Raw genomic sequence first — 19,932 nt, 5'->3', positions numbered from 1 at the left:
TTACAGTTACAGAAAAAAAAACATGTAATCAGATTACAGGTACATTTATTAAAAATGGGGATTACTTTGAGTGATTACAATTTCTACAATGAGAGAGAGTGCGAAAGAGAGCGAGGGAGAGAGAGAGAGAGAGAGAGAGAGAGAGAGGGATTGAGCGACAGAGGGAGAGAGAGCGCGTACACGCCCGCGCGAGTGGGACCGTTGCTACATGTCGGGGAGGTGGGAACGAACTAACTGACTAGTCGTGTCCTCCACACGCGGGCAGTTTGAAAAAGAGGAGGAAATAGCAACTGGAATTTACTCCGAGCGAAAAGTTTGAGCTGAGAGTCCAGCAGCATGCTACGCGCTGTAGCTTCTTGCTAGTTAGCCCGCTAGCCTACAACCATAATGTGAGTTACACCTTCCAAGCAAATCTTCCTCCCACCAATTCACTATTGAAACATCATGCACAACATATACACGGCTAAACTTGTGACTCGGATAAAAGTTCATTTTGCAGTTTTTATTTTATTCTTTTTTAATTTATTATTATTATTATTTTAGTTAATTTTGCAGTTGATGTCACACATCGTCATCCTCATTGAATGACTATCTATCTGTCTGTCTGTCTGTCTGTCTGTCTATCTGTCTGTCTGTCTGTCTGTCTATCAAACTGTGAGGTGTGGTTGCTTTCAGTCACAGTTCGAAAACAGCATATGGCTTTCAATCAATCAATCAATCAATCAATCCATCAATCAATCAATCAATCAATCAAAAAAATCAATCAATCAATCAATAGCCTACATGTGTTTTAATTACACTAGGATTTTTGCTATTTCCAGGCTGCCCGACCGAGTCCCTATCACCCACAAAATAGCAGGGGCACATTGTATAAAATATATATTATGGCGATATTTATTTTTATTTTGTCTTTATGAGCATACTCAATATTGGAGTAATCCAAAAGTAATCCAGTTATATTACTTTAATATTATGGTACTTGGATTACATTACTAACTACATGTTTTAGCAGGTAACTTGTAACTGTAACAGATTACATTTTAAAAGTAACCCTCCCAACCCTGCTTATAACTTGCTTATGTTTTTTAAAATGTTGCTAAAAAATACTGGCTGTATAGTTAATTGAGGTTATATGGTGGCAACAGTTTTGTCTTGATTGTTCCTAAGTGTTATGACTCGAGTGTTTGAGTTGGAAAAGCCATATTCACCTAATTAGTAATAAAATATCCAAGTCTGTTTATGTTATTTGTAAATTAATAATATTAATAATTAATAAAAAATAATAATTAATAAAGACATTCATAATCTCAATACAAGATATGCAAATCAATTACATCTTCCATTGTGCCGTACGGGTCTCTGTCAGTTTTCAGTAAGATATAGGGGAGCCCAGATATGAAATAAATATATCCAAATATCCGCTCAGTCATTAAATAACTTCAAAATCAAACTCAAAATATGTTTACTAAGCGAAAGTCACTCAACCATATTGTACATTGGCATAATAGAGTTGTGGTAATAGACACATTGTAGTTTATTTATTTTTTATTGGAATTCTTATCAAGTCTTTTTTTTTTAAATGCTCTTGGTGTATTAAGTGTATTTTATATATACCGTTTTATATTTGTTTCTGTATTGTATGAAGATTATGTATCAGGTGAGATCTTTTTTATAAACCCGACATGGGTTTCCTGATCTCTCCTGCACATTTGAATGTTGCAACTGTTTTTTTTATATTGTCTTTTTGTCTATGTGCGAAACAAAACTCATTTGCTCCCAAAGATGTATAAATACGTTATGTATTTTAAATATTACCATGCTCCCAAAGACGTATTTATTTATTGTTTATTTTTATTTATTTTTTAATGCTAGATCATACAGAAGGCTTTGATGCAGCCTTTGAACTGAAGGGAACGGTTGAAGCAATGGTAGTTATTACAAAAACGGCCAGCGGGTGGCAGCAGAGTATAAGAGATCAACCTGGGCCATGTTGCAAAAAGCTGTCTGACTTGTTGATGTTTTCTCATATGGACAAAAAAAATCATGTTATGGCATGGCTAAATTTATATTGTTAACTCAACATCCAGTCAGATTGTTTTGATGTCATCACTCACTGATGCCACTCACTGCCCCTCAGTGGTGTGTTTGCATGCCATATAGGGGTAATGTATTCACCATTGTTGCACAATAAATATATTTTGGCTTTTTCAGCTTGGTGACAGCTTCTCTTGCTTTTTAAAAGAAAATTAAATTTGAGGCTTATTACTCATTCAAGATAAAATATGACAATTCTGATAACACTGTGTGTAAAATTGTCAAACTTCATTAGGGGTATCAAGTTTAAAGTCTGGAATTGGAAAATAATCCATTATACTAATAATAACATCTTTGTTCTACCGTAATAACAACTTAAGTAAAATCAACATCAGTTTTCTGTTGTGTTTCTTTTTAGACTCTCTTTAAGAATTGCATATCACCAATGTATACAAACGATTTGTGTATAAATTTAAGTACAGCTTTTTTATTTGTGATTGTTTGTTTTAGCAACGACTGACAGTATTTATGAAGCCTCACTAGTCCAAACGCGGTATTCTGATTAATATTGCATTTGTGAAATATCAATTAAGCAGCAAAGTCCAGTTTTTTTTCTTCATCTTTTGTGCACCTCCTCTCATCTAAACACAGCATTCTGATTTGTGTTGTGTTTGTGGAATATGAATGAAGCAGCAAAATCCACCCGTTTTTATCCATCTCAGTCGGCGGCCATTTTGACACTCGACTGAAAGTAACATCACTGTTGCTCAGGGCTCAGGTAATGACCAATCATAGCTCAACTTGCAAATGTCACATGCCCAAACTCAGTAAACAGGTGAGGCGTGATTGGTCATTACCTGAACCCTGATTAACTGTGATGTCATTTTCAAAAGAAAGTGACAAAATGGCTGCCCCCTGAGATGGATACAAACGGGTGGATTTTGCTGCTTAATTCATATTCCACAAACATATGAATCAGAATGCTGTGGTTTAATTAGTGGGGCTGCACAAAAAATCTTATTGTGAAAAAAAAGTTTGACTTGACTTGCTCTTTGAGAAAAATTCTTACTAAAGTAACATATAGTGAATGAGACCCATTCTTCTTTTTATCTTGACACTTTTCCAAAGGGTATGTCAGTATTTCTCTCAACAAACCCACAACAGATGATTGAGACAAATTTATATAGAGTAGAACACGTGCCGTTTTTCCTGCTATACAGTACGGTATCCATTATCCTGCACTCATCTATTCTGTACATGCACACCCTATTCCTCCCCGACGCCACAGTAGTTTGTCTCTTCTGCCCTCTGAGCAATTTTAGATTATGTTTCACCAAGCTGATCTCACACCAGTCACATGCCTTCCCCCCCGACTAATCGAGCTGCCCTTTCCTTATCGTCTTCTCCAGAATTCACACTCTGCCGCCATCTTTTTCGCTTTTCAACCATTTCTCATTCCCACAGGTCGGCCCACCTTTGCTTTGCGTAACCTTTTTCTGTCCTGAAGTCGTGCTCTGTAACCATGCAGTCAGCAGTTAATGTTGACCTTTTGATCACTTTACATATATTCTCTGTGGGTCGTTGCCGATGTTTGCTGTTTGGTGCTATTTCTTTAGGCTGTAGTGAACACAGAAATTGATCGTCGATGACTTTTTGTCATTTCAAAACAGTGTTGAATTGATTGAATTTGTTGAAGGCTCAAACTTTGAGCATCATTCAGCTTTTATTAACTGTAGGCCTACAGGTCAATGTTTTGTCTGTCGTTGTGAAAATAAGTTAACTCACTGCATAATAAAACATCGCTAACAGACAAAATGGAGATGGAACTGGATGGTGTTTGCAGGAAATAATCATTTGGATGTCTGGAGCTTTAGTAGATGTTTCTTGGTATGCATTTTTGAAAGGGAAGTCAGGTAAAAAATAATAATCTGTAACCCCTTCAGATCCGCATTTTTTCTGCTGGGAATTTTTTTTTTTTTTTTTTTTGGGTGCTGATTTTGACTCTTTTCCCTCATAAGAACAATATGAAATTTCTATTTTTGGGGTTATCTCATGTTTTTATTTGTTATAGTGTTATAGTATAAACTTACCAAGCTTGTATGTAACAATTTTAACATGAACATTAGGAGTGTGCCAAAAAATCGCGATTCTCATTTAGTACAATTCAGAATCAATTTTAAATGTCCCAAAATCGATTTTATTTAAATTATTTTATACTGTCTTGCCTTTGTCTGTGTTTGCCTTTATTTGGAGCGCTGTTCATGTTGTACCCGGTTTGGCCACTTAGGGGCAGTGTAGTTCCACGCATATCAATACACTGTTAAGTTGTAGCCACATTAGAGAGTAGAAGGAAAAAGTCACGATCAACTTATTACAATAAAAGTTTGGGTTTTTTCTTAGCGTGGAGACATTCTTTTGAATGATAGTGCTGTGAGTAGCGCCCTAATTAGCATTAGCGAGTCAGCCTGGAGTAGATCATTACAATTCCTTGCACATCTATAGATTGAAGCAAAAATCATTGTCAATCAAATCATTTTGAATCAAAAATCGTTCTTAATCAAAAATCGATTCTGGATTAAATCGCACACCCAAAAATCGGAATTGAATCGAATCGTGAGACATTCAAAGATTCCCACTCCTAATGAACATCATGCAAATCAATTTGCGATTGCGATCAGCATTGTGAGGATCCGATCAGCAACCAGAAGTGTTGACATCATCCAAATTATGCATTTGATTGGTTTAGACATGCAAATATGTAATGTCCACCGCAATCGTTTATGGGTCCAAAAGGGTTCAGATGTTGCCGTGTGCCCCCACAAATTTAAACACGACATCCTGATTGATATTGTGTTCGTGGAATATGAATTAAGCAGCAAAATCAACCAGTTTTTATCCATCTCAGGGGGAGGCCAATTTGGCACTGAAAATTACATCACAGTGTTTGAGGGTTTAGGTAACGACCAATCACGTCTCGCGTTATTGTTGTGTGATGAGCGCTCAGTTTGCCAATTTATTATTGTAAAGACATTTTTTGACTTGGCTTCCTCTTGAACTCTTTTGTTTGAGTCTATTTTTTCTTTCTTTTTTTCAGTGTCAATTCAACTCTTAAGTTGCAGAGGTGAGATTTCTGCCAATATTGATGGAAGGTCAGTCAATCCATCAATGACAGACACCCATTTTGTTAATGACTAACAAATGGCGGGAACTTTTTGGGCAAAAAATGTTGCATGTACTTCTTATGTACGGAAGTATTGTTCATATGCCGTCGATGCTCTTCACTGCCTATTATGCAATCCACCGATAAACTAAGAGAGGAAGAAGAAGGAGAGGAAAAAGAAGAATGTAAGAATTTATAATCTTTAATATTTGATTTGAGCTGGATAATAATGATGACCGAGTGATGGACAAACAGACTGGTGAAATTTACTGATGTTTTAAAAAAGATAAATAAAATAATTAGTGATGATGAACTCGCAGTTAAAATGATGTTGACGGATTAACGTATTGATGATTACAGTTTGTTTTTTTACTGTTTTTGTATAAACACCATTTCAACTTAATCGTACGATTGTATGAGTAAAAAATAATCCCCCGAGTGCCCACATCATTAAATTATGTAAATGCAGCTGCCTTGCCAGAGGAGTATATGCTTGGTCCACTTAAGTGTGCTCTCCAGATCATAACCTGTATGAGTGCAACATGACGCAAATCCATCATACCTACTAATAATTTTATAACAATGAATTATTTGTAGTACTTTTCGAGACATGGTTGCAAAGCGCTAGACCGAATATAAGCACTATAGCACAATAATGCAGACTTAAACAAATAATTGGTGATACATGGCAGATTTACGTGAAAAATGAAACATAGGTTTGAGGACAAATTTCTTTGACTACATACGTGAACTGTTGTTGCTTGTTAGGGGTGTGCAAAAAAAATCAATTAAAATTTTCCCAAAATCGATTTTATTTCAATTATTTTATACTGTCTTGCCCTTGTTTGTGTGTGCCTTTATGGGGAGCACTGCTCATGTTGTACATGATTTGGCCACTTAGGGGCAGCGTGGTTTCACGTGTTCTGATACACTGTTAAGTTGTAGCCACAAAGAAGCAAAAAGTCATGATCAAGTTATTCCAATAAAAGTTTTTTTTTTGCAGTGTAGGAAGAGCATATGTCGATCACTAATGTTAAGATGCTTCTCTGTATACATTCCTGAAGCGTTTTGTATGAATAGTCGTTCTTTTGAGTGCTAAAAGTGCCACGAGTAGCGCGCTAATTAGCATTAGCGAGTCAGACTGGAGTAGATCATGACAATTATTTGCATATCTATAAATTGAAGCAGAAATCATTGTCAATCAAATCATTTTGAATCTAAAATCATTTTGAATCTAAAATCATTCTGAATCTAAAATCATTCTGAATCGAATATCGATTCCGAATCGAATCGCAGGCCTAAAAATCTGAATCAAATCAAATTGTGAGGCAGTCAAAGATTCCCAGCCCTAATATATATATAATATATATATATATATATATATATATATAAACAACAAACATTTGCAGAGTAACATGTCCAGTATGCCATGTTCTTATGTGAGCAGGAAAAGCAGTGTTACTCGATATAAACCGACCGATTATAACCTAAAATAACAGAAAGGCCTGATGTGTGTTAAACTAAACTAAAATAAAATAAAATGTACAAATGATTCACCATATAAACACAAGCAACCACGCTCACAATTCCACAAAAAAATCCCAAGTACATAATTTCAACGAAATTCAATACATGAAGTCACATTTTATGTAATTGTATTTTATTGTCTTCTCTTCGTTTCATTTTCTATCACAGGGTTACGGTGCAAATAATGGGTGGGGGTGAGAAGAAAACTGGATTAAAGAAAGCATGATGCATGCTAGCAATCAGAGAGGAAGTGAGCGTATAAAATGAAGAGAGGCAGTACAGAAGAGAACCCTTCTAAGTTGATCTACAGTTAGGACACCTCCATTGTGGGGTTACATTCATTCCAACCACCCCCAACAATAAGTGAATTTTATATATATATATATATATATATATATATATATATATATATATATATATATATATAAATACCCTATTTTTACCCTATTTATTTTTTTCTCTTTTTGCTCTTTTTCATATTTATCCTTGAATAAGTTGGTTTCTGTCTCCTTGTAATTTTTTCCGTCTTGCTCATGTTGTATGTGCTCGTTGGGTTAAGTACGTTGGCTGGTTGCTCTATTTTTGAGTTGGCTCAGCTAATTGGGGTCCATCTCAGTGGTCTCGAACTCGTCGACCAAAATTCCACGATTTTTGCCGTATCCTTGCCCTTGTTTTGTTTTGCGTCGAGCTCAGGGGCGCACTGACATGTTTTGAATGCAAAGAAAAAGTTGCAGTGCTGAAAAAATCCGATGTCATTACTCAACTAGACGTGGGGAGGAGTATGCAAAATAGCGGGAGATAAGAGATGTTGTTCATGTTTTGCAGAACCACTCATGCTCTGAACTGTTATCAATAAAGATTGAAAAGGTTGGATGAGTTGTTTTGTTTCGTTTGTCAATACTTGAACCACTTTTGTTGCATTTAAACACATCTAATTATCATCTAATATTGAGAGGTAGAGAGGGAAAGAGAGAGAGAGAGAGCGAGAGAGAGAGAGAGAGAGAGAGAGAGAGAGAGAGAGAGAGAGAGAGAGAGAGAGAGAGAGAGAGAGAGAGAGAGAGAGAGAGAGAGAGAGAGGGATAATGTTTTTTTGTTTTTGTTGCTGTTGAATGAAACGGTCAAAAAACAGATTCCCAACCAGCACAAATCTGAAGTGACCCCCTCTAGATCCGCACAATCCTTCAGTGGAAGAACTGTACAGGACTCCCCTCACTCCCGCGCCTCCAAACAGCACTAAACCTGGTTGTTATGAGTCATGGCCTACTTCCATTGCTTTTTACCTGCTTTTCTCACATTGCAGAGGCAGTGGCAGAAAACTATCATACTCCCCCTGGATTTGTGGTGTAGTGATGTTGCAGTTTAGAAGGCAAACATATCCACCAAGTTAACAGGGGATGTTGGAGAAAAAAAAAGTCAGTATAGTGTCAACAAGGCAGTGTGAAAAATAAAATACATGTGTCAGTGTCAGTTGTTCAGCGGAACAAGGAATGTAGCTGTTACAACAGAAGAACTCATGTAACCAATTATTCATTAAAGAATAAACGCTTTTAATATAAACGACCACAGTGTTATTAATGTACCGGTAACAAAAGAATGATTGTGCTTTCAATTTGCTACACTGCTGAGGGTGTTTTGTAATTTTCACTCATTCACTGCCATTGACGGCTTTAGACGTCAAAAATTCATTTGAACTATTTCTATTAGTTTAACATTTTTTCCCACTTTTGTTAACAAGAGTATGAAAACCTAGGGATTTTTTTTTTTTATTGTACATTTAGAACAGATGTGTGATTAACCATGAGTTAACTATTGAAGACATGTGATTAATTACAATTAAAACTAAAACGTAACTAATTAATTGTAATTAATCACATGACTTCAATAGTTAACACACGATTAATCAAAAATTTTATATCTGGTCTAAATGTACCCCCCAAAAAAATTCCCTAGGTTTTCATACTCTTGTTAACAAAAGTGGGAAAAAAATGTTAAACTAATAGAAATAGTTCAAACGAATTTTTGACGTCTATAGCCGTCAATGGCAGTGAATGAGTTAATAAAGTACTTTGGTTACCATAGTGCTTGTATTTGATCTCATCAGATTATGCAACTCCACCTAAGTGGCCAGTGTAAGTGTGTATACAGCTAAGTGCTTTTTAATAAGTAATTACTGATTGAACAGGTAATGACTTTTATGTCCATATTTATTCATTTTTAAATCCTCCGTGTAGTCAAGCAGCAAGCAAATCTAATTGACACTCGACAAATTGCAATTGGACAATTTGTTTCATTTTGTCCCAAAAAAAAAAACACGTTTAAAAAGTGGCATAATGAATCCTGCTCTTGTGATAAGTAGGTAACATCTGTATAGTTTTGTTTCTGGTCTATTGCCTTCAAAGAGAGGCAAAGACTGGTTTAATCATTTGTACTCACTATAAGGGATCGATAAGACATAAAACTGCAGTATGTGAATGGGTCGAGGTAATGAGAAAATGCCAGCGATACATCACTAATGCATCAGTAGCAGTGACAAAACTCTTATTCGTATCACATTCTGGGAAAACAGGATTTGCGTGTATACAGGATGGTAAATGGGAAATATTTTTCTGGTTAAAATATGTGCTTATAGCTCCAATTTGTTTCAGTAACTGCCAAAATATCGCGTTATTCTTTGTGTGATAAGTCAACAGAAGACTAAGTGTAAGTCGATGAATGGTATTTCTATAGAGTCATAGGGCTGAGCGAAGAATGGATGTCATTGATGATGCATCCTTCCCATAGCACCTTATCTGTGCTGTGCCAGAACACAGCAAACATATCAGCCTTTAAAAACACACAAGAGCTCTATCACAAGTCTGCATGGAGGCCATGCATAAATATTTAAGGGATACTTGTCTCATTGAGCCATTTTCAACAGTAAGAATATAATATTTTGTCTATAATTAAAGTGAGAACTTATTATTTTCCATGAACAATTAATACCTTGAAAAACAATTGTTTCCACTTGCTGTCGACTGAAGATGGCATCACCTGTGCTGAGGAAATAGGTAACGACCAGTCATGGCTCAGTCACGACGAGTCACCGCCTATTTCCTCAACACAGGTGATGTCATCTTCAGTCGACAGCAAGTGGAAATGTGTTTTTAAAGGTATTAATTGTGCATGAAAAATAATGAATTTATCGAATTAATTCTGGAAAAAATATTCGATTTTTACTACTAAAAAAATCAATGAATCAAGTATCCCTTTAGAGAAGAGCGGTTTGTGCCATTATGGGCGTCAACACACAGCCCACTCCATCTTATTCCCTTCAACTCATTCATTGCCATTGACGGCTATATACGTCCAAAATTCATTTGAACTATTTCTATTAGTTTCAATTTTTTTTCCAGTTCTGTTAACAAGAGTATGAAAACCTAGAATTGTTTTTATTGCACTATTAAAACAGATATAAAAAGTGTGATTACTCCTTAGTTAACTATTGAAGTCATGCGATTCATTACAATTAAAAAATGTAATCCCCTGACATGACTTAAAGATTATTAAAAATTCGGGGAGTCAGGCGATTACATTTTTTGAATCGTAATGAATCGCATGACTTCACTAGTTAACTCACAATTAATCACAAATGTTATATCTGTTCTAAATGTACAATAAAAAATATATAGGTTTTCATACTCTTGTTAACAAAAGTAGAAAAAACTAATAGAAATAGTTCAAATGATTTTTTGACGTCTATAGCCGTCAATGGCAGTGACTAAGTTAAACGTGGCACTCTCCCATGTAACATGGGAAAAAATACACAACAATGGAGCATTGTCACTGCGTATGGCTGGTTTGGCCTGCTGTTATATTTACGAATGAAATGCGATCACATCCACACATGTATCTGCATGGCTCAGAATCTGTGGCCCGATTAAATTCACCAACATCACTTTGGTGCAACACTAGAAGTATTCCAAGCCGATGTAGCTTTAGACAGACTTTCTGTCGCCAAATTGCCATTCCACCGAGCGACAATGGAACGCCCAGCATGGCACAGAGCGGTCTGCCAAATAAGCAAAACAGACGACCCAAAATATACGAATACGAATATAAACGTACCACTATTTCTGCATGTTGCATCTATCAATATAGAGCCCAAGCTCTGTAAATCCCCATTTAATGACAACTTTATGAGCAATCACCTGGATTATCCAAATTGTTTTCATTCTAAACAGTTGCCATGCATGCATTTTCCTTGGACCACCAGAAGCAGGTTTAACATTATTCAGAAGCAGCTATTGTCATGCATGTTAGAAAGCATTATTGAAATAACTCTCATACACTAATAGTGATGCTGTGGGTAATAGAAATGGTAATGTCAAGGAAGAAAAGGATCTGACTCTGGAATGTCATCAACAGTAATAGCGCATGTTAAAATGACATATTTGCTATATGGGAATATGTGGACTGAATGTAAAAGGAAACAACAATAACTCCATCCTTTCTGAGCCCTGGGTCGTTACATTTTGGACTATTTGTAAGGTCAGCACGCAGGAAGTGTTACTTGACTTGAATATCTTTTCAAATTGATGGGAAAGCTCTCTGTTTGGCATTCAGCACGTGACTTGGAGCCGCACCGACCATTTTGAAGGAGCACGAGTTCAGTAGACGATGCAACGCATGGGACCTTGTTAGAACAGACTTCTTCGGTCAGTTGGCCGAATGAAACAGCATTCGGTCATGCGGGGGAAGGTGCATAGCTGCAGAACATCCGTCCACGGTGCATACCGTATTTTCCGGACCATGCTTTAATTTTCTCAAAAATCAACAGTTTGTAATGTGGTGCGGCTAATGTATGGATGCATGCCGGTTTGAATCCAAATCCCTTCCTTTTATGTCCGTGTTTTCATTCTCATCTGCATCTAATCGCTAGCAGGCATCTAAGTTTCCGTCATACCGAAACTAGAACTACTTCCTGCTTCCATGTCAAAGAATCATGCATGGGAAATGTCCAATGACTAGCCTATTGCTGCGGTCACACAAACGCAAGCTGAGTGTTTCTGACCGCGTTTCCAATGTTATAATGTGGCAAGAGGTTAAAAGACCCGGCCATCTTCCAATAGCTGCTGTAACGAAGGTTGCCAACTACCTTTTTTAATAGCTTTTTTTTGTAGGTGAAACCATTTTTTGGACTATTTAAACCTGAGTTGAATAGGATGCATGTTTCTTTCAAGTTCTGACCAAGAGATCAGAACATATCACTCCATTCCTTAAGGCTTTACACAGGCTCCCAGAATACATTTCAAAATTCTGCTACTGGTCTATAAATCACTGAATGGTTTGGGTCCTGAATATACTCAAGAAATGCTGATTGAATACAAACCCAGCAGGGCGAGATCTACGGACTTCAGGGTCAATTAGTGGAACCCAGAGTTCAAAGTAAACATGGTGAAGCTGCATTTAGCTGTTATGCTGCACACAAATGGAATAAACATTGCCAACAGAAGTGAAGTCAGCCCCGAGTGTAAATGCTTTTAAATCCAGGTTAAAAACGTTGCTTTTTTCCCCTATTCTTTTGATTAAGGTCTTTTAAACATATTTAAATCATGTTTTTCTCTTTGTAATTATCTTAGAAAATGTTTTTACTCTTTACTTCACTTATTTTGTAAGCTACTTTTATTTTCTCTGCTTTGCGTCTGAATGTTGTTAACTGCTGTGTTGCTTTCCTTGTATAGAGCACATGGAGTTGCCTTGTGTATGAATAGAAATAAACTTTACCTGCCTTGCCTGTTAAAGTGAGACAAAATACTTGTAGTAAGGCATTGTTTAACTCATTCACTGCCATTGGCGGCTATAGACATAAAAAAATTATTTGAACTATTTATATTAGTTTAAAAAAAATTGACTTTTTTCTTACATTTAGAACAGATACAAAATTTGTGATTAATTGTGACTAGTGAAGTCATGCGATTAATTAAGCTTAAAAAAAATGTATTGCCTGACGCCCCGAATTTTTAACAATCTTTAAGTCAGGCGATTAAATTTTTTAATTGTAATTAATCGCATGACTTCAATAGTTAACTCATCACACATTTTATATCTGTATTTATATTTTTATTTTAGGTTTTCATACGCTTGTTAACAAAAGTGGAAACATTTTTTGAAATAGTTCAAATTAATTTTTGACGTCTCTAGCCGTCAATGGCAGTGAATGAGTTAATAATAAAAACTACGTAATGACGACATGAGACCATGCCTGCATATTTGGACCAAACCGTGGACATATTTTTAATATGAAGAAGTTCAACAATTTTTTTGCCATGCGTTTTGAAATTGTTGAACAAATTCCAAAAATAATACTACCACAATCGCAGCAAAGATCATATCTAAAGCCAAAAGGGAACGACTGCTTCAATCAAACATCTGTATGCAAGGATTTGGGAGGAGACATGCGGAAGGAAAAGCCGCTCCTCCCAGACAACCATCAGGATAGCTGTAGCAAGCATAAAGGACATGCCAGGCCTTTGATCAGGAAGGGAGAGTTACCTAGGTGGGAGAGATCAAATAGAGGAAGCTATTTGAGTGTCTCTCGGGCTAAAGCGGCTTATTTCGCCTTTGCATCTGCGACAAGATATTGTCAGAAATCCACCTAGTTTTTCTTCCCCACCAAAATCTCCAGACACCAGTATGCAAAACAGGGACTCAATCAAGTATGCAATTATAATCCGGCACACGCTGTGCAATGAAACAGCAGCAGGCAATTCAAATGAAAACAAGGTACGGCTTCTTGCAACGCGCAGCACATTTACAAGGCATTACATTGTCTTGTTGCCTTTTTCTCCTTTCTTCTCAACATCACCTGCAGCAACATGCAAAAGAAAAGCGACATGAACAACGCATGAGCCCCACCTTTTCCCGCCACTAATTTGAGGGGTTGTCAGACTGTGGCAGTGCGATTTCAAATCCCTCAGCCTCGAGAGTGAACGAGAGGAGGATTAGAGGGGTAATGCCAGTAGATGAGAGCCGTAGGGCCACAGTGGTTTGCCACTCTGCAAGGATTAGCTCCCAAAACGACTTCACAGTCACCAAGTCTGTCAATCAAGCACATCATTCAGGCAGTCCACCAAAGACTCTTCAGCATAAAAAAAAAAAAAACCTGCATTCAACAAATAGATGTATGACTTGGTTGCAGTTAAGAGAGATTTTATTTTAGAAAATGGCCTTGTTTAAACTAAAATGATAGCTTATGCTGCCATGGTGTGATCATAATAGCTTAATCACACACTGAATCACCATCAACATTTTACTCAAAGAGTGAGGGGAAAACTGTCCTGCTCATTATGCTCAATTTGCTCACTTACAAAGAAATGTATTGTTCAGATCAGTCTATATGTGTCACTATATTAAAAATCCATTTAAAAAAATCAAGGTTATCAAAGTTTTAAAGTACATTATAGAGTTATTGACCCCCCCCCCCCCCCCCCACACACACACACACACAATTTAGCCGTAATTCTGTAAATCCTACAGATTGCCAGGCGCCCACGTGGCAGCTGTGCACAATAAAGTAATTTACTCCTGATCTCAGCTCGTCACGTGTATCAAGCACACCTGTTCCAGAGCTCCATTTCTTACATTCCAAGACTAGAAAGACCTTCACAAGACTGGAATGGGTTTCAAAGCTATCTGCAAAAGGATTGGTGAGACGGTAACAACTAATTGTGCCAACGCTTGAAAAGTTGAGACAAGACAGAAAATGACCATAAATTGGCCTCAGTCTGGATCTCCATGCAAAAACTTGCCTTGAGATTTGGGAATGATCATGAAAAAGGGAAGTGTCCTGAGTCACAAGGAAATTGATCCGTAACAGAGGGAAATTCTGCATGTGGCCACAAAGCCCACCTTGTTTAGGAAGACAATGTACACGCCTGCCTCACGTTTGCCAGTGAACATCCAAATGACTCGGAGAAGAATTGTGAGAAAATGCTGTGGTCAGATGAAACCAAAGTTGAGCTGTTTGGCATCAATCAGTCGTGCTGTGTTTGGCGGATGGCAAAATCTGTGTATGACCCAAATATCAGCATCCCCACTGTCAAACATGCAGGTGGAAATATGTTTTGGGTCTATTTCTGCAAAGAGCGACTTATCTCATGGAAGCGACCATTGAATGGAGCCATGTGTTGTAAAATATTGCATGAAAATCTCATTTCCTGGGTGGTGACTGAGGCCTCCAGCTTGACAATGACCAAAAATATACCGCTCGGGCAACAAAGGAGTGGTCAAGAAGTAGAATATTGAGGTCATGCGGTGGCCTCGTCAACCTCCAGCTCTAAAGCCAATAGAAAACGTGTGGAGGGAGCTGAATGTTCTCGTTTGCAAATGATAGCAGAGAAACTTGAAGGGATTGGAGAGATTCTTTAAAGACCATCGACAAGAAACTTTCCATTACCGCTTGCTAACAAGGGCGCTCCTTCACCACCTACCAACTTATGTTGTGCTTAAACACCAAATACTTACTCCAATCAATAAAATGCACATTTAATAACTTTTGATATTATTTTTTATGTAATATGTATTACCATACAACCATATAATGAGAAACTCTTAATTCCTTTGAAGTGAGCAAATTTATTCTGCAGAAATCAAAAAGTATTTCTCCTATTGTACGTATATACCTTAATTGGCCTAAAAGTTATTTACATCTGCAGAATCTAATGAGATCCAATACAAAGGGGAGAAACTGCATTAAAAATGTAATAATGCTTAGCTTTGCCGCCACAGGAAAAAAAAAAAAGCAGTCCTTTGACTTATGTAATTTGAACATGTATGTGTTACACAGAAGTACATTTTTTTTTTCTTCTTCTCAAAATATTTGTTGTCCCATTTCAATCATGTGCAACCAATGTTGCTAAAATAGGGTAGCCATGCATCCATCCATCCACTTTCTTTTCCTCATTAGTGTCTCTTTCCAAGCTTTTTATCTAATTTTTTTACGTTTTTTGTTTTGTTTCTTGCTCTATACTTGTGCATGTGCATTGATAATTAAGATCCATTCATGGGGTCAACTATTGGGCCAATCCCAGCTAACTTTGGCCAAGAAGAGGATTAGTCACATTAGAAAACTTTCTGAGTGAGAAGAATGATAAAAATAAAAATAAATTCCATTTTTAGATTCAGGAAGTGTAGTTTTGTATTTTCAGTGAGCTTTTGCTTCACCATTTTTAAAAGGATCATTATTATTATTATTATTATTATTATTATTCACCTTTTCATACCTGCAGAATATTTTAGATGACTCACTGGACTTTTTTGAGAAGTAAGAAGAAAACTTAAACCCATTATTTTTAATTTCTGTTCAACAATCCAAATATATAGCCTAACTATAGTTTGCCCTTTTAATAGAGAAATTAATGAGCGTTAGTGTGCATCTTTGTGCGTGTGTATGAACACACAGATTTACACTCTCTATAAATTCACACGTGGTAATTTGTGGGTGTTAAAATTGGTTGGAAAGGGACATCCTGCAATGCTACACCACCCGTCACCACATGGTGATCACATGCGTAGCCTATTCTAAAAATAGTTAGTGACAGGACATTGTGATTTCCTAAGAATGTCGCTATTTTAAAATGTAAACATGCAGTGAGCTGTATAGGGGAAACAAGTCTTGCATATTGTTATTTATGTTTACTATACATTCTAGTTAAATCATTGCTGACAATTATTGTATATTGTAATTATTGTGATTTCTTACTATTGTTTGTTATGATCTCTTTGTGTATGAAAAGTGCTTTATAAATAAAATGGGATTCGATTTGAAAAGACAACAAAGTTAGAAAGAGATTGAAACCAGTCAGACCTGAGCGTAACGTAAACATGATACCCTATATGACAGTGTTAGTCAAATGAGCATCACCATCTTTATAAAGCGCAAACATTTGTTTGATGCTATTCTTGAATTGGATCTCATTGAGACCTGTGGGTGAACACCTGCAGCCAATGAGGGTCTATAAGGCACACCTGTGGAATAAGACCTTGCTTTGACAGTTTGGTGTGGATGTGATGGGCATACCAAACATTTTAAGGGACCTGTCAATTTATGCATAATAAATACAATGTGGTGCATTTCATGAATAAGCTACAGGAAATCATCCGGCAAGACCACAATTAAAATAATTCTCCCACAAAGAGATGGGGTGCATGATAGTGGGGATATATTGCAATATTGGCATACCTCGTTTGTCCTGAATCTTAACAGTGAGCTCCACAAAAGGTTCTGACTCCCGATCCAGCTTCCTGATGATGGTGATATCTCCACTATCGTGACCCACGAACACAGGGAAGCTCTTTGAATCCGGGGAGATGAGCTCAAAGCTGGCTGACTGGAACCTGTTGGGACTCAAACTCGTTATGACCGAGCCGATGCTGGCATCTTCAGACACGTTGAGGGAGACTAACGCCGCCGGGTAAAGTGACGCCCTCGGTGCGCGCCTGGCCCTTTCTCGAACGGCGTTCTCCAGCCACCTGCGCGGGGAAAAGGTGATCACCAGGCATTTGCTGCTCAGTGGTGGCCATCCGTGATCTGTGGCAAAAACAGAGACTTCAACTGCGGATTTGAGCCCCAGAATGGAGTCAAGCAGTAAAACTTCACCCGTCTTGGGGACGACATAGAAAGTGCCATTTTGGGGCAGTGAAGTGTATGTCAAGTCTGCGTTCTTGCCGCTGTCTGCATCAACAGCTTTCAGCCTGTAAACAACACTTCGAATAGCTGTGGTGTCGTCTAAAGTTAAGTGCACGTCTTCTGGTTGACAAAAAGTCGGCTCGTGGTCGTTTGTGTCCAAAACGTTCACTTTTACCGAAGCTACATCCACAAGCACAGAGCCTGGTGCGCAGGTGTGGCAACAGAAGGCGACTCTCAATAGGTATTCTGAGCGCACCTCCCGGTCCAGGACCCTGGAAGTTTTCAACAATATATCCCCCCGCTTGTGGTGGGCGAAAGCGCGGAAATCCTGGCTGCCGTTGCCGTACACTTTGAGATGCATTCCCGGCGTTGGGCACCATTTTTGCGCGTTGATGCGCCTCGACGGGATGCTCAGTCCGTTCACTTTGGAAGCCGCGGGTGAGTTCTCAAAAATATGTCCGTGGAAAAAAGGCAGCCGCTCCGGTATTTCGTGCCCAGCTGCTGTCGTCAAAAAACAACACAGGAGCATGAAAACAACCCAAATCATGTTGGTGGCAAGTTATATAAAAGCTGCCTCCAAGAGATTCAGTGCGTGGACAGAAAATTAAAAAAAGAAAAAAGCTCTCCCCACATATTTAGATATCATCCTTCCAGGAGACACCTTGAACTTAAAGCGTTTGCATGCTGAAGGCTTCGTGTGTTGGCCCCACGCAGCACGGCGCTGTGCAGACGGTCCACGGCGCTGCAGGCTGTTGGCTGTGCTCACATACAGCTTTCAGAACCCACAGCGCCGGACAGCGCCAAGCGGTTGGGGGGGAGAAGGAGGAGGTGGGAGGGGGCTACAAAAAAGGGGTGGGGGGCGCGCTGGTGGAGAGATGGAGCTGCTCCTCATGCGTGCCCCACCCTGCGTGATTGTCAACAGCCCCATTCTCCTCGCAAGTGCACATAGTGGGGGGAAGCCTCGTGTCACAAATCCGCCCTGAGATTAAAATGTTCTCGACAGAGGGAAAATCACTCAGACTATCACAGATGAGCAAATCGAGCAAACACATATGCTCTTGTAAATCGCAGACTGGACTTCCAACACTGCCCTAAATTTGCTTCGTTGCTCCTTGCTCTAGCGTAGTCTCTATTAAATCTCTTGAACATACAGTAATTATTGTTGATGTGTGTATATTGTACGTATTTGAAACTATGGCTAAAAAGTGAAGAAGGCTTAAAAAGAAAAAGTTCATTACGGAAAGTTAGAGAACACAAAATCAACAGTTTTGTTCATTCGCAGTTAACGTATGTCAAAAATATTTGGAAGAAAGTAGACATGAGAGACATGAGAGAGGACTTCTGTATATGGAGGTTTTACAAAAAGTTGTAAACCAGTGGTAACATTCAAGAACAGGGAAAAGAAAATATCTCAGAAAAACGAATTGCTACTGTATAACTACACATCATAAGAGCTGTTAATATTGTGTATTATGGTTCTTATTTGTACTCAAAGGCTCCACCAGGTGTTCAGGCACTCCCACCACCAAGAGCACCGCTGTCCAGTCCTGTCATTTGCTGTACTTGCTGTGTTCCCTTGCTGACAGGGTGCAGCACATATAGTCCACATAACTAGCATAAATAAGTTAGAACCCAATACCTATGTAACATTTATATAAGTCATATACTGTTTTATATGGCCATTGTCCTATTGTTTCATTTTTGTTTTTGCTATTTTCCCTCTTTCCTCTCAGCGTTGGTCTTCTTAAACCTTGCTTTTGTCCCACTGTCTTTTCGATAAATATCCATCAAAATGTAAATAACCACAGTGACAGGAGAATATATCAAACTCCTCTGGCACACACCCAAAAAAAATTCCGGCATAAAAAGCCATCATGCACATCTAAGCAGACTAACAGAATGTATATATATATATATTGGACAGATGATGCAACAGAGGTGAAGTAAAGTGTGCCTTGCCTGCCATGCTTGTTTGGCTGCTATGCAGCAAGTTCACTGGTGTTAATTGTGGCTGTGACCGCATGCTGACAGAATCATGGAGTCAACTGAACTTATTTATTTAGCACTCTCACAACAGCCGCAGCTAGAACAAAGAGTTGTGCAAAAAATAACTGTAAAATAATAATAATACAATCTTAAGTAATCAAATTAAATCTTCTCTAATCAAAACACACCAGAGCACCCTTCATTCACATGGGCACTTCGCACACAGGAAGTGCAGATTTTTCTCCCCTTTGTTTGAAGTGTCAGACATGATGTTATAGTATGTGATGGAAGAGTCTCTGCTAGTATGAAAGGGAAAGTTGATGACAGTTGTGAGACAGCTTAGAGACCATTAGTAGCACTAAAAAGACAACAGGAACCTCTGAAGGTGGTGGAAATGAAGACGTTGAGGTTTTCTTTAAGAGTGACCAAGTTGGATAGGAGGGACAGCCAAAAGGTTAGATGTATGGCATGGCATGGTATGAAAAAATGAGCTGGATCCTATCTACTCACATTCCACCAAATGCTGCAATATTTTATAACACAGGTGTCAAATGCTGGG

General features: G+C 38.1%; 1 protein-coding gene across 1 annotated transcript in view; it reads right to left on the bottom strand.

The window, feature by feature from the left end:
- LOC147175930 (neural-cadherin-like) overlaps positions 1-18,144 on the bottom strand; it is a 138,872-nt gene extending 120,728 nt beyond the window's left edge. Inside the window, exon 1 of the mRNA XM_086073599.1 lies at positions 16,941-18,144. Within this exon, the coding sequence (XP_085929725.1) occupies positions 16,941-17,934 (994 nt within the window). The 5' untranslated portion in view covers positions 17,935-18,144. The remainder of the gene's footprint in view (positions 1-16,940) is intronic.
- Between the last annotated feature and the right edge of the window lie 1,788 nt (positions 18,145-19,932).

Source organism: Leptonotus elevatus, chromosome 4 (assembly GCF_054856555.1).
Source record: "Leptonotus elevatus isolate MCC_2025b chromosome 4, RoL_Lele_1.0, whole genome shotgun sequence".
In the NCBI taxonomy this organism is placed as follows: domain Eukaryota; kingdom Metazoa; phylum Chordata; class Actinopteri; order Syngnathiformes; family Syngnathidae; genus Leptonotus; species Leptonotus elevatus.
Note: the sequence above shows the minus strand (reverse complement) of the source record. Positions and strands in the feature narration are given on the sequence as shown.